General features: G+C 41.8%; 1 protein-coding gene across 15 annotated transcripts in view; it reads left to right on the forward strand.

Annotated features, from left to right (window-relative positions):
* Positions 1-14,896, forward strand: part of KLHL32 (kelch like family member 32) — a 254,933-nt gene that overhangs the window by 48,706 nt on the left and 191,331 nt on the right. For all 15 annotated transcript variants that reach the window (XR_004628576.1, XR_004628577.1, XR_004628579.1 and 12 more), the window contains one exon: positions 5,422-5,602. Coding sequence is in view for 11 of the 15 variants with exons in the window: in XM_034670849.1 (XP_034526740.1) it covers positions 5,422-5,602 (181 nt within the window). In the remaining 4 variants the exon portion in view is untranslated. The remainder of the gene's footprint in view (positions 1-5,421; positions 5,603-14,896) is intronic.

The following is a 14,896-nucleotide window of genomic DNA, read 5'->3' on the forward strand; positions in this document are numbered from 1 at the left end:
AACACTGTCTTTCTTCTTAGCTACGTTTGACTGTTGATTGTCTCTGCACTGTCTTTGGAGACACAGGTGTGCTTTTCCTACCCTCTCTATGTAAATGAGTCCCATATTTACCCCTCTAGCCAAGTCTTTTCTGAGTTCCAGACCCTGCACCTGCCCCCCGCCCCGCGCCGCCCCCCCCCCCGGGGTTTGAACAATTAACGTTCTGTGTGAGGGCCATGCTGCCTCCTACTTTGAGATCATACATAGCACTTGTTCTCTCCCATCTGGAAAACTCTTCTCTCCCCTTTATGCCACAATAACTCATTCTCATCCTTCATCCCCCAGCTCCAACTTTACTTCTTCTGGGAGGCCAGATTATTTGATGAGTGTGTAATTACCACGCTAAACTGAGTGTTCCACAAGGGGCGCTGCAAAGTGTGGTTTGTTCGCCATTTTATCTCCAGTATCTAGCACAGTACCTGGCACAGGATAAATAAATGTTTGTTGAGTGAATGAATGAAGGGAGGAATGAAACAAAACCATTTATAGTTAAGTTCCTTTCTGTATAATCTTTACTACTTCTTAATCATTCTCTAAGCATATTGTGTCCTCTTTGCTTATTATTTTGACCATTGCTCTTAATTGGTTAGCATTCATATTAAGGTATTTACAAATTTTAAAGTGTTCTATAAAAAAGAAAATTGAGTTCCATTATGGGGCTAACGGCCTGCCCACTTAAATAATAGGGCTGTTTTACTACTGATGTTTTTAATTTGTATAGAAATATTTTGACTGTGGAATTGAAGTGATTAGGGTGCTCACCCGATGATTCATCAATAGATTGAATTGAGATAATCATGAAGAGTTTCAGTACTATTAGCTTTTTCAGTCTTTTCTTTCTTGTGTAGTCTCTTGGAGAAATGAATCTCTTTATGCTAGCTGACCACGTTTGATTTATAAGTATGTAGTACTTTATTGGTGGCCTTACTTGAAAACTACTTGCATGTATTTTATATATCGTAGGTATACAATGATACAGAAATTGACTTGTATTTTAAAATTTGAAATGCAGACGTTTAAAAACCCAGATAGCTGTTTTGGAATTTCTGTCCTAAAAACTGACTGAACTCAGTCAAAATTTACCTTCTGTAAGTGAGGCCCTGTGAGATTTCTATGATCAAAAACGACAAGTCTATCGACTAGAAGTAGTGATTCGCACTCTGGCAGAGTTTCACTCTGAGTAGGCTGTACCGCGTTATGGACATCATGCTCTGCATTTGATTTTTTCGTTTTTGCCACCAATTCCAGAATGAACGTTAAAGACTTGAAGTCATGAATAATCCTGTTCCCTAAGAGCTCGTTTATTTATCTCCCTGTTATTGAACTTGGACATATGGCCAATCAGATGCTCCCTGGCACCATGAGAAAGCCACCTGCTGCTCAGAGAGCCTGGGGCTTCCCGTGTTGTACCCCAGAGGCTGTGCCCTGTGACACAAAGGAACAGCCATGCTCCTCGGCAGCCTGATGGGATGCCCTCAGCCCTTACAGAGTTCAGGTGGAAAGGCATGAGGGACAGGTCCCCCTGGGAACTTGTACACTGTCTGATACGACCATAATGATTAAAAATTCTCAAGTAGTTACATTTTAAAAAAGTAAAAGGAAGGAGGTAAAATAAATTTAACCATATAGTTTATTTAACCCGTATACCCCAAATATTATTATATCACCACGGAATCAATATGAAAATATTAATGAGATATTTTAGTCTTTTTTCATACTTCGCCTGACATCGACTGCATTTCACGCGTACAACACATCTCAATTTGGACTACCCACATTTCAGGTGGCCGGTAACCACCTGTAGCTAGTTGTACTGGACAGTGTAGTTCTAGGAGATCCCTCAGAGGAAAGACTATCAGGGTTGCCCTGGGGAAGCCAGATCACCTTCCGCACTTACCTGTGTGTTTTAAGGTGGCAACATTGCTTCCACAGGTGATCTTTCCCAGTTTTAGGATGACACTCAAATCTGTGTACCCTTGGGAAATGTGCTTCATGTTTTATGTTTGTGTTTTTCAGTAATTTAGGAAGTTTTAGGAATAATCTTCTCCTTCCTTCATCATTGTTTCTCAAATAATGGAGGGACATTGTTGGGAAGTCGAGTGTGCTAATTTGCTCTAAATTATAGATGTCCACGGGGCCATTTGCAAGCATGTATCTGCTCCTCATCTTAATGTAGACACAGTCCTTTAGAGTTTCTGATTCACCTCCTCCCCTGGTTTTGATCCTGGCCCTCATGCGATGGGCCTGCCACTTTCCAGCTGTGTGCCACGGTCACACATGCTTTAACATTTAGAGGGTTGAAGTCTTTTGCAGACTTACATCTGAAAGTTGAGTGGGAAGTTACTTTCAGAATACAATAAAGTCTTGTTGATTAGTAGGCCTTTATTTCTTGCCAAATGTTGGAGTATTTGTTTCTGCTTTTAAAGATTCCTAACATATTGGTTCCAAAATATTTGGGATCTTGTGCCAAGTGTTGCCTTAAATATTTAGCATGTTGTTTTCTTGAAGCTTGACTGTTTCAAGCCCAGCTGAATGATCCTGTGAAATTGCACAGCATCACCATTGTTTCAGAGCTGAGCCCTCTCTTCCTTGCCAAATTTCAGTTTACAGCTGCTCTTTCCCTGGTGGGATTTATTCGCTGTCAATAGATATCTGAAATGCAAATACTGATTCAGTCTTGATAATAAGGACACGAGTTGTGGCACTATATTTGGAAAATGAGTAAGGAAATACTTTAAGGCAATTATTTTAACATATTCTACTGTTCCACTAAAAATGAAATTTTAAAATACATTTATTTAGTGTTTAAGCTGATATTAAAAGAGAGAAAAGTAATGAGTGTTTCAAATAAATTTGCAATGAGTGGCTCAAGTAAGTGAGTAATGATTAGAATCTGGTTTTCTATCCCCAAACTTACCTTAGTTGCAGTGCAAAGATAAATACTTTTGAAGCCTGATTTCAGATATTTCTTCTTGCTGTCTCATGTTATTATTTCCCTGTGTATTCTTTTCAAAGGCAGCTTTGATTTTGGAGTAACTATACTATAAATACAAAGTTAATAGGGACTTTGTGATCCCCCCCCCCCCCCCTGCCTTTGGCTCAGGGCGTGATCCCAGCGTTATGGGATCGAGCCCCACATCGGGCACTTCCGCTATGAGCCTGCTTCTTCCTCTCCCACTCCCCCTGCTTGTGTTCCCTCTCTCGCTGGCTGTCTATCTCTGTCGAATAAATAAATAAAATCTTTAAAAAAAAAAAAAGAATAGTGACTGCCTCACTTAGTTGTTAGGATATTTTTTATTTATTTGACAGAGACAGCCAGCGAGAGAGGGAACACAAGCAGGGGGAGTGGGAGAGGAAGAAGCAGGCTCACAGCGGAAGAGCCCGAATGTGGGGCTCGATCCCATAACGCTGGGATCACGCCCTGAGCCAAAGGCAGACGCCCAACTGCTGTGCCACCCAGGCGCCCTGAGTTGCTAGGATTCTTAAGTGAATTAATAATTATAAATTGCTAAGACTACTTCACGGAACATAAGAACATATGTTTGTGAAACATATAAAAATGTCATCCTTTTAAGAAAGATTTTTCAAAAACTATCCTGAAGCTTTACTTTAGCTGATATGATATTTCTGTTACTATTCTATTCCCCTGTTTCTTTAATTGAGTGATGCTGATCAATCTCCATTCCAGGCTTTGCATAGAAATTTGTGTTAAAAAGTTACTTATGCTTCTAAATGTGCTGATTTTAAATGTCTGCTGGTAGCTGGAGCCTCTAGATGAATATTCGATGACAGTAACCATTTCAAAACTCACTGCTGCATTTCAACTGAAAATAATCCTCCCACTTCCCACGAGAACTTCCTATATCATCACCTCCTGTCAAGTTTTTTTTTTTTCTTTCAATAGTTCTGACATTTCTGAGGCTCCCCAGTCAGAAATGTCCAGTAAAGCTTACGGGGCTGTACTGTGCGTTTCACAGGAAGCATCTGGTTCACTTGCAGGGGGTGGTCTGTGTTGAAGGGCAGTCAGGTCACCAGCCAACCGGCAGCACGGGCCGGGCAGAGGCTGTTAAATAAACTAACAGTGGTGACTCCCTGGCTCCCCTGAGTGGCTCTTTCACATTCAGAGGGAAGAACCAGATGCAGGAGTCGTCAGGATAGGAGAGATGAGACAATGCTCTGTCACCCCCGTGGTATCTTCCCTCAGCTTCGAGAAGAGTCCAGAGGCCAGAGGCAGGGCCTGATGGCCCTTGTTCTCATTCTGGGAGTAACCTGTGACTGGTGCGGCGCCCCCATCCTGGTCTGATGCCAGTTCTGAGATTTTAGAGCGCTATGGAGACTCTATTCGTGGATCTAGGCTGGCGTCGTTCATAGCTGTCTACACATTCAGTGTGCCTTCTGTGTTTATGGCATCACTTCCACATTATTTTGGCAAGATCTGGGGTTTCACTTAGGAGTTCTAAAAGGACATAGGATGAATATTTTAAAATGGGCTAAGGAGTGCAGGGCTAAATTTCACAAGGAGTAAATTTAGCGATTTCAAAAAATAGAACAAAAAATAAAATTGTATAGTCATTCCTAAATGTAGTACAATGACCACATGCAGAGATTGAAGACTGATAATATAGATATATTTTACTTTCAGCCTTAGATTCTCTTCATTTACCATGACGTTTCTTTTGATGTTCTCCCATGGTACATAGTTTCCCAAGTTTAGTAATCATCTGCCGTGGTTTAATTAATTGCCTTTTACACGAAATGGTCAGTGGCAGCCCTTTTATCTCTAACCAACATTTACTGAATATTGTTTTATTTATTAATGTAGTATTGTGACCTGGAGACTTGGCAACTTCCTGTATCTCTAATGAGTCTTCTGGGTCCTGCGGATTCTGTGTTAGATCAGTGCATGATGGTGGTGACATTCTGAACTAGCACTAACCCCACACAGGCAGTACAGAGCTAGAGAAGGAATTAGAGAGTTGGGAGTGGGGGTCACAGAGGTACACACATCCAGATACACATCCAGAGAAAGCTCTGCCCTCAGAGAAGTATACGTATGGAGGGGACCGAGGCCCAGAAGCAGAGGCTCACGGGCCCACAGACATGGGACAATACACAGACACAGACGGACAGGCACCAAAACACAAATTCAGAAAGAGAAGCACTAGTAGGAAAGAGAAAGACACCCTGAGGGGGTGAGGAAAAGAGAGAATTAGAGAAAAGGAGGGCAAGGGAATAATAGAAGGAAGTGGGAACAAGAAGGTCCCATTCCTATAGTGAGCTGGGACCCGCACCCCTCACCCTGGTGCTGGAGGGGTGAGGTCGCACGGGGGTGGCAGGGGCTGGCAAGAGGAGGAGTGTTGATGTGATTGCTCTCTTTCGTAGTATTCAAGAAATGCTGACAGGCCAGAGGCTCTGCCACTCGGAATCTCACAATGATAGTGTCTTGGCAGCATTGAATCAGCAGAGAAGTGACGGCATCCTCTGCGATATCACCCTGATTGCCGAGGAACAGAAATTCCACGCTCATAAGGCAGTCCTAGCAGCATGCAGTGACTATTTCCGGGTAAGTTGGGGTCCTTTGTTTGTTTCTGGTAAGATATCTATACACGGAGGATGACGAAGTTTCCTGAGGTGGCATGCAACCACCCGTCAATTAGATGGCAGTCCCCAGACCTGTGAATATTGGGGGCCTTTCAGGGGCAGAATGAGATTAGGGTTCTGGTGGGATTCTCCCCAGGTTGGCCACCTGCATGTCCCTCCAGTGGAGAGCAGACTTCGCATCTGAGCCCAGGGGTGTGTGATACCATCCCACCGTAAGACAGTGTGGCATCGTAGTGCCCCTAATGGGGGTGTGAACTGGGGAAGAGGATGTTTCTGGATTCAGATCAGAAGGACAGTCTGCAAAACACTTTGTTAAAATTTAAAACATCCATAAATATATGTAGTGTTTCTGATCTTTTATTTTCTGTGCGTGTTCTTGTCTAAATGCTTTCCAACTATTTGCTCCAGAGATAGACACAGTTGGCTTAATGGACTTTTATGGTTGATAAGTGTATGTTGCTGAAGGCATGTGGTCTTGTTTAATAGAACTTTGGAACTTAATTTTCAGCGGCTAATGTGTTATGGTGATATGTTTGTTGCTTTATTGTATTTCGTTTTGATTCCAGTATAGTTAACATACAGTGTTATATTAGTTTCAGGCATACAATCTAATGATTCAGCACTTTCATCACAAGTGTGCTCCTTAATCCCCATCACGTATGTCACCCATCCCCCTGCCCACCTCCCCTCTGGTGACCATCAATTTGTTCTCTATAGTTAAGAGTCTGTTTCTTGGTTTGTCTCTCTTCCTTTTTCCCCCATGATCATTTGTTTTCTTATATTCCGCATATGAGTGAAATCATAGAGTATTTGTCTTTCTCTGACTGACTTATTTCACTCAGTATTATACTCTCTAGCTCCATCCATGTCCTTGCATGCTTATTGTTTTTTTAAAGATTAAAATGTACAGTATGGTTATAACTACCTAAATGCCATTTATTTAGTCCTTCCTATGATTTAAGTGGTAGAAAAAGAACTTTGTATACATATCATGAGATATGTAAATGAGAATAGGAATTAATTGTGATTTTTTTTTTTAATTTCCCTTAACAAGGTCTTAAAATGCTACAGAAAACCAACTTAGGCCCATGGGCAATTTGTTGGTTTGATTGGTCTAGTTCCAATAATAATCTCGGTTTTGATGTCTAAGAGACAATATCAGCTGCACTCAATTGTCAACTAGCAGTTAAGCAGAATTTTCAAAGATGCCAAATCATAAAAGAAAGCCTTTTTTTTTTTAATGTTTTAGATGTGATGAGACCTAGTGCTGTAGAGGGTCAAGTACTTAAAATGTCTACAAATAAAATTAGGGATTTAATTCTCAACTGCAGAATAACTGAAAAGTGACCTTTTAGGTGCATTTATATAATGTTCCATTTTATACACTCACACGTCGTCAGGCATTCGTCTTCCAGGAAGGTTATATTATTCAGGAGGCTTTTCAAACAGTGTACTTTGGGTTGTTCTGTATAGCACAGGCACGTTATATAATAACATAATATACTAAGTTTTGTTTTCCTATAGACCATAATATAGTCCTGTTGCTACTTAGCGTCTCTCCTCTTAAGTCTCTGCCAGTTGGCTTTTTAATGTAATTTTGGGGTATGGTTTGATTTTGTGCATGCGTGTATGTGAGAGAGAAAGCGTGTGAGTGCTTGTCGCTTGTTGGCCTGGACGAGTGTTTGCTGCTACTCCCAGGCTTTCATCTCTCAGTGCCTGGATACTCTGAGAGTGCCTCCTTTATAATGAACACCTGTGTTCAAAGCTCACGAAGAAAGCTTTATTATTCCCGTGATGCAGATAAGGACACTGAAGTGCAATATGGTGTTTTGTTTCTTTTTTTAAAAGATTTTATCCATTTATTTGACAGAGAGACAGCTCAAGCAGGGGGAGCTGCAGAGGGAGAGGGAGAAGCAGGCCCCCCACTGAGCAGGGAGCCTAACTCAGGGCTTGATCCCAGGACCCTGAGATCCTGACCTGAGCCGAAGGCAGATGCTTAACCGACTGAGGCACCGGGCGTCCCTGAAGTGCAGTATGTTTAAATGACCCACCCACGGACTGCCAGATATTAGGTGAAAGAGCTGATTTTCACACATGAGAGCATATTTCCTGGAGGACTGAATGGTGCTTTTTCCCTTTCACCATGGGCCCTGCTGGATTCATACACAGTTCCTGTAAACTCACAACCTGCCTGTGAGATAAAAATTAAGTGACTTTTGTAGTGAGTGGTCAGATGGAGAAACCAAAACAAAGCTGGAACAGTTGGTACTTTTAACTCTCTTCTAGGCACAGTGTTGAGCACTGGAGTTACAATATTTAACCACACATACACTGAGCCCTGTGGCATTTGCAATATAGAGATTATACTAGAAGTAGTTTTAGCCTTGTCCTCTGCCCCTTTTGTTAGTTTTTGTCCCAAAACAAACCACTTCAAAATCTAGAAGTGGAATAGTTCCTCCGGTCAGTCAGCTCTGCTGATCAATGCTGGATTCATTCTCACATCAGCAGTTAACTGGACTGTTGGCCGGAGGCTGAATGACCTGAATTGGCCCTGTTCACATGTCTGGTGATTGTGAGGCTCTTGGCTGAGGTGGTAGGGGACACTGGGCACATATTTCTCACAAACAGGCTAGTCTGGGCTTTTTCACGTGACAACTCAATTCTAAAAACAGCCAGCAAGAGGGTAAGCCTTAGTGTATAGGTACTTTTCGGTCTTCTATTTTTATCCTGTTTTCTGATGTCCCGTTGGCCAAGGAAATTACATGGCCAAGCCCAGAGTCAGTGTAAGAGAGTATACCAAAGGGCACAGTTGCAGAAAGGGAATGAATTTGTTGCCATTTTTGCAACCTTCTGCTGTCAAGAACTATCAAGACTGAGATTTTATCCTACATGCAAGCCAGCACATTAGCCTAACACAGTTTCATAGATGCTGGTAGAAGACATGAGACTCCAAAGTCAGAGACAAAAGACAGGTTATGACTCATAGCTATAGCAGTCTATGGGTCTCAGCTCATTTGCACCTATTCCCTGAGCCTCTGTTCCCAGAGGTGACATGAAGAGGGCTGGCTTCCATTACTGTACCCAAAATGGACTGCCTGACCAGAGAGGATCATTGAGTTCAGGAAACCCAAATCTTTTATAATGGTTCGGAAACATGTCTGTTTTTTGTTCTGGAGTGACACAGTATTATACTAGACAGTAAGCATGCCTGCCCTTTGCTCTGTAAAGAGACACCGTATCTTCTAGGACTGTAAGCAAAACTGCCCTTTACTCCTAAGGGAGACACTACTCTGTCTTCCAAAGCTGTTTGCTATAGAAATATCCTTGAAAAGAGAGTTCAGAACAAAGGACAGTTAGCGCCTCACTCATAATATGTGCAAAGATGGAAGAGACCCATGGAAAATTGTCTTCCAACAACCACATGCCCTAAACTAGCATTATGTTTGTTTTCCTTGTGTCTTACGCTCTACCACGCTGAAACACCTGGAAACAGTATCCTGCTTTAGTAATTTCTGTATCTCTCACAGCATTTATAATGTTGCCTCAGGCTTACTGCTCAATAAGTGTTTATTTTCTAATTGTCATAGAATTCCATGTATATTTCAATTCTTAATATCCTGAATATAAAAAAAATATGTGAATTATTGATGGATTTTTCTTTCTAGTGTAATCTGTTCAAGTTAATTAAGTACCTTCCTATAAATCAGACTTTGTACTTTGTACTTTAACATCTGGCAGATTATTTTGAATCAAAATTGTTTTGATTCAAGGAAGGTAGTACTGCAAGAGTGAGAAGGCCCGAGTTTTGATGTAAACTGCTGCTTTACATTGATCTGAGAGTTGGTACCAGCTTTTCTTGCTTAAAATATAAGCAACAAGCAGTTGAGCAAAAGGACTGTAGCTTCCTGTGATTATCAACATTTTAAAAGAAAAAGTGAAAACATTCTTCAGCCAAGTAATAATGATTTTTAAAAAATAAAAATTAGGCTGAGTATCAGAGTGTAAGCACAACATGGCAATAGTCAAATGCTATAATCAATTCAGACCACGCACTTTTTTTTTTTAAGATTTTATTTATTTATTTGACAGAGATAGAGACAGCCAGCGAGAGAGGGAACACAAGCAGGGGGAGTGGGAGAGGAAGAAGCAGGCTCATAGTGGAGGAGCCCGATGTGGGGCTCGATCCCATAATGCCAGGATCACGCCCTGAGCCAAAGGCAGACGCTTAACCGCTGTGCCAACCAGGCGCCCCAGACCACGCACTTCTTTTATGAGTGGAAGCAGGGGCAGAAGGAAGAAAGGGAAGAGCTTAGGAGTCAGGTCTGTGTTTGTCTCTGTTCACCATTGTTTCCCAGAGTGTCTGGCAAATAGGTGCTGCTGTTCTTTGTTTCTTTTCTTTTCTTTTCTTTTCTTTTCTTTTCTTTTCTTTTCTTTTCTTTTCTTTTCTTTTTTCTTTTTCTTTTTTTTTAGATTTTATTTATTTATTTGACAGAGAGAGAGGCAGCGAGAGAGGGAACGCAAACAGGGGGAGTGTGAGAGGGAGAAGCAGGCTTCCCACCTAGCAGGGAGCCCGATGTGGGGCTCGATCCCAGAACGCTGGGATCATGACCTGAGCCGAAGGCAGATGCTTAACGACTGAGCCACCCAGGCGCCCAATAGATGCTGTTCTAATTAATATTTCTTGGTTATTAATCCACTTTTTATTGTCTAAGCATAGGTGAGTCATCTTCTGTGAATCTGTGTTTCTCCATCTGTAAATTGGTGATCATAAAATACAATTCTCGGACTGGCTAGACGTAGAGACTTACATGAGATAAAGTATATAATGCACCGAGCACTCTTTGTGACACACAGTAGATTTTCAGTAAACATTTAGCTGTTTCACTCCTTGTACTAACCTGAGAGTCCTGGTCATGCTCTGCCGAGCTACTTGTGGGGAGAGGTAACAGTTTGTCTTTGGGTTTACCAGGTTGCTACTCACTCACCTTTTGATGGGTCAGGATAACTTTGGTTCTATCCTTTCCTATCTTTTCATTTTCTGAATCTGACACCTCCTTCCTTCTTACCTAGAACATTCCGGTAGCCATTTTCTCCTCTACTGTTGTCCCTTTGCAAATCATTGTGCAAAGGACTGCGTGGTTAGCTTTCACTCCCCAGCTCAGATCCTCCAGAGCTCCTCGCTTGCACGTTTGCCAGACTCCCAGAGTGGAGTGCACCTTCCTGCTGTGTCATTATCATCCATCTTCATCTTTGGTCCCCCATCTGTTCATTGGAGGTTACAGCCATACTGTTCTCCAGACATCCTCCATTGCACACCTGAGGGTCTTTCTACTTCTCAGCCTTGCTAATGACCATTCTTTCTACCCTAGCCTCCTACTTACCTTAGTTTGCCCTGCCCATCTTCCAAGTTTATCAAAACCAACAAGTGTGAAGTTTTTTTGTGAAGATTTATCCTGTCCACCCTCTGCCACCTCCCTAAATTCATATTCAGAGTCCCCCTTTTCTGAAACCTTAAAACTGTAACTTGTCTTTCTCAAGGATTTAAAGATCAACAGAATGAAAGGACAGCCTGTGGAATGGGAGAAAATATTTACACAGCTATCTGTTAAGGCATTAATAGCTGAAATATATAAGGAACTCATGCAACTCAATAGCAAAAAAACAAAATAAAAAACAACCAAACAAACCCAAAATAAATACTGTGATTAAGAAGTGGGCAAAGGATCTGAAAAGACATTTTTCTGAAGAAGATATGTAAAATGGCCCCCAGGGACATGAGCATGAACAGTTTTAAGCTCACCGTCACTAATCATCAGGGAAATGCAAGTCAAAACCACGATGACGTATCACCTCATACCTGTTAGGATGGCTGTTACCAAGACAAGAAATAACAAGTGTTGGTGAAGATGGGGAGAAAAGGGAACCCTCCCACACTGCTGGTAGGAATGTAAATTGGTGCAGCTACTACAGAAACAGGTATGGAGGTTCCTCAAAAAATTAAAAAATAGAATTACTGTACGATCCAGTAACCCCCATCTGGTTATATATTGAAAGGAAATGAATATCTCGAAGGGCTATCTCCCATGTTCTTTGCAGCATTATTCATAATAACCATGATATGGAAACAGCATAAGTGTCTGTCCACAGATGAATAGATAAAATGTAGTGTGTGTATGTGTGTATGTGTGTAACCATGAGAAAGAAGGAAATCATATTATTTGTAACAACACTGATAAACCATGAGAGCATTATGCTAAGTGAAATAAGTCAGAGAAAGACAAATACTGTATGACCTCACTTAGAGAAACAGAGGGTAGAATGGTAGTTGCCAAGAGCTGGGGAGTGGGTGAAATGGGGATATGTTGGCAAAGGGTGTACATTTCCAGTTATGAGATGAATACGTTCTGGGGATCTAAGTACAGCATGGTGACTATAGTTAACAATGTCGTGTGATGGACTTGGAAGTTACTAAAAGAGCAGCTCTTACAAATCCTTACCACACACATGCGTGTACGTGCACGCTCATACGTACATACAGGAAAAGGTAACTATGTGAGGACTGAATGTGCTAACTAACCTTATTGTGGTGATCATTTCACAATATATGCGTATTAGATCATCACGTTGTATACCTTAAACTTACGCAGTGTTGATGTCGATTATATCTCAAAGCTGGAAAATTCTTGTAAAAGGAATTAAAGATTATGTATCATATGTTTCAGCCTCTTTCACTAAGAACTTCTCTGGGCAGGCCTGTGGTTGGATGAGGACTAGTCAAGCCCACGGAAGTGCTGTTGAACAAAGTTGAATGAGAAAGTACCGCCCCAGAGGTCACAGGAGAAATTAGGGCCTTGTGATCTAGAGTGTGTGTGAGAAGTGGGAGGAGGCAGCCCCTCTGACTGGGGACACACAAGTCGCAGGGCCCCGGTGTGGGCAGCCCTGGGCTGTGGGCCACTCTGCAGCGTCTGGAGGCTGTTGTTTTAACATTTGCTATCTCTAGCTCCAATCTCCACGAACGCCTACACTTACTGGCCAAGGAAGCAGATGTCTTGACTGTCTAACATAGCTTCGCATATGTGATGGTAAAGTGATTCAAATATGACATTTTGGAAAGTTAAATATTTGAGCATCATTTTCCATTAGAGGCTGAGTGTGCTCTGCCTATGTAATTTTTTAGTCTTGAGACAAGCAATGAAGCCATGGCTTAAAACAACAAAAAAAATCTATGTTCTGTGTATTTTTATAATCAAACCCTGCAGTCACTATTTGATTAAAATGGCATAAAAGGCTATTAAATGAGTATATGATATGTAGTTAGAAATAAATGTTTTTGAAATTCAATAAGCATTTGTAACCTTCCTACTATTTTCTAGACAGAATGAATTCCTCGTCTGGTAGGATATACAGACAAATGAGCAAGTAACTACAATGTGCGTAATAGTTTTAGAGGTTTGGGATGGTGTTTGGGCTCGAGCCTTGTTTTTATCCCTTTTCCATTCTCTGGCATTCTCAGTCGATAAGCACAACAATCATAGCTGCTACTAATTGAGTATTTACTGTGGTACAGGCAGTTTGTTATTCTGAGTGTGTATCAACTCATTTTAGTTTCTAAAGAAACCTGTAAGATGGGTATTATTATCATTATCATCTCCATTTTAAAAACAAAGAAAAGGAGGCTCAGATTGAACTAATGGGTGCAAAGGGCATGAAGTGTGGTTAAGTCAGAGAGGATGAAGGAGCAGATGGGGGAGAGAGGAGGATCTGTGTGTGGGAGTGGTTTGCAGGAGGTAAGGATGGATGGGACTCTGCTGGCAGAATCCGCAGGGCCTGTGTGATGAGGGGTGAGGGAGAGGAAAGACTCAGGAGGGAGGGAGGCCCCTGGCTGGAAGATCAGGGATGGCATGAGCAAGGGGCCCACAGACGCCGCAGACCCGGGGCCTGGAGGGTGTTGGGAAAAGAGCAGCCGCAAGGCATTTTGAAGGAAGCTGTGTAAGCTGGGGATGGGGGGGGGGGCGGGGAAGGCTGAGTGTAAGCCCTTGATTTTTTTTTTTTTGCTTTCCTGAACATTGCATCTCAGGTGCCCGGCCTGGCGTCCCAAAGATTCCTAAAATCCCATTCTCCCCTGTTGCGATCTGATGGGCGCGGTTTCTTGCTGTGTCACATGGGCGGGGCCTCACCAATCCCTTCCTTAGAATTTTTCCCCTAAGAGCACTCATGACCTGTATTACTTGTTGAACACATTTCTTTGCCTTCTTTCCTAAGAAAGTGCCCTGTAAGTACTTGAAGGTCATCGCGCCGCTGCCCTTAGAACACATAAATGAGATCCCTGTTGGACTCCACCGGTTTCCTGTTTGGTGGTTTTATAGATGCTTCATTAACATTTCTCTTTCTCAGAAATCCTATAGAAGACATATTGTGTTTATCAAACATTAAGGATAAACAGCAACATAACATTGGCAGTTACTCTGCTGCCAGCCACGGAGCCTGCAGCCTCCTGCCTGTATCCCTAGCCTGCTCCTCAGCTCCCATCGCTTCTGCAAGCCCCCGACAGGCTTCCAGGACATGATCTCTTGGCTTAACAGAATAAAATCAAGAATAAAAATAAATGTCCTTTGTAAACCCTCAGGTATTGTGTGAATGTTAAAGGATTCTTAATAGTTTTTGTCTTTCATGTAGTCACCCTGCCAACGGCTGTCTTCTGCACACATTCCGAGCAGGTGCTGGGCACCATGCTGTAATTTTGATTCACTCATTTTGTTTATAGGAATATCATCACAGTCTGATTACTGCAGCCTCAAAAATTAAATTTTAGCTGAGGATTACTTACAACTAACCATCCTTTGCAGAAAAGAAATGAATAAAAATGCTAGGGAAATAAACCTCCAAATCCTCCCATACATATAGAAATTATTTTATCTTTATGATAGTTACTATAAGCATATAAATCTCTACTGCCATCCTAAAAGAAAAGCATGACTTTGCAGTTATTTCACTGCTGCATGAATATCACTAAAATTAAATCCCATGATGTTCAATATTTTCCATAGTCCATTTTACACTGGCCTATCCCGTGATTAATTACTTTGAGGTTGAACAAGCATTACTGAGTTCTGTGGTTATTGGGTGTTTATGCTGAAACAGCAGCATTACTAATTCTTGCATATTTGCACACTGCTGTGTTCTTTCCTTTCCCTAACATGTATTTCATGCGTCAATCACAGAAGCACCAGAACATCCTTATTATAGTACATTTCAG

The sequence above is a fragment of the Ailuropoda melanoleuca genome, chromosome 10 (genome assembly GCF_002007445.2).
Source record: "Ailuropoda melanoleuca isolate Jingjing chromosome 10, ASM200744v2, whole genome shotgun sequence".
Lineage (NCBI taxonomy): Eukaryota > Metazoa > Chordata > Mammalia > Carnivora > Ursidae > Ailuropoda > Ailuropoda melanoleuca.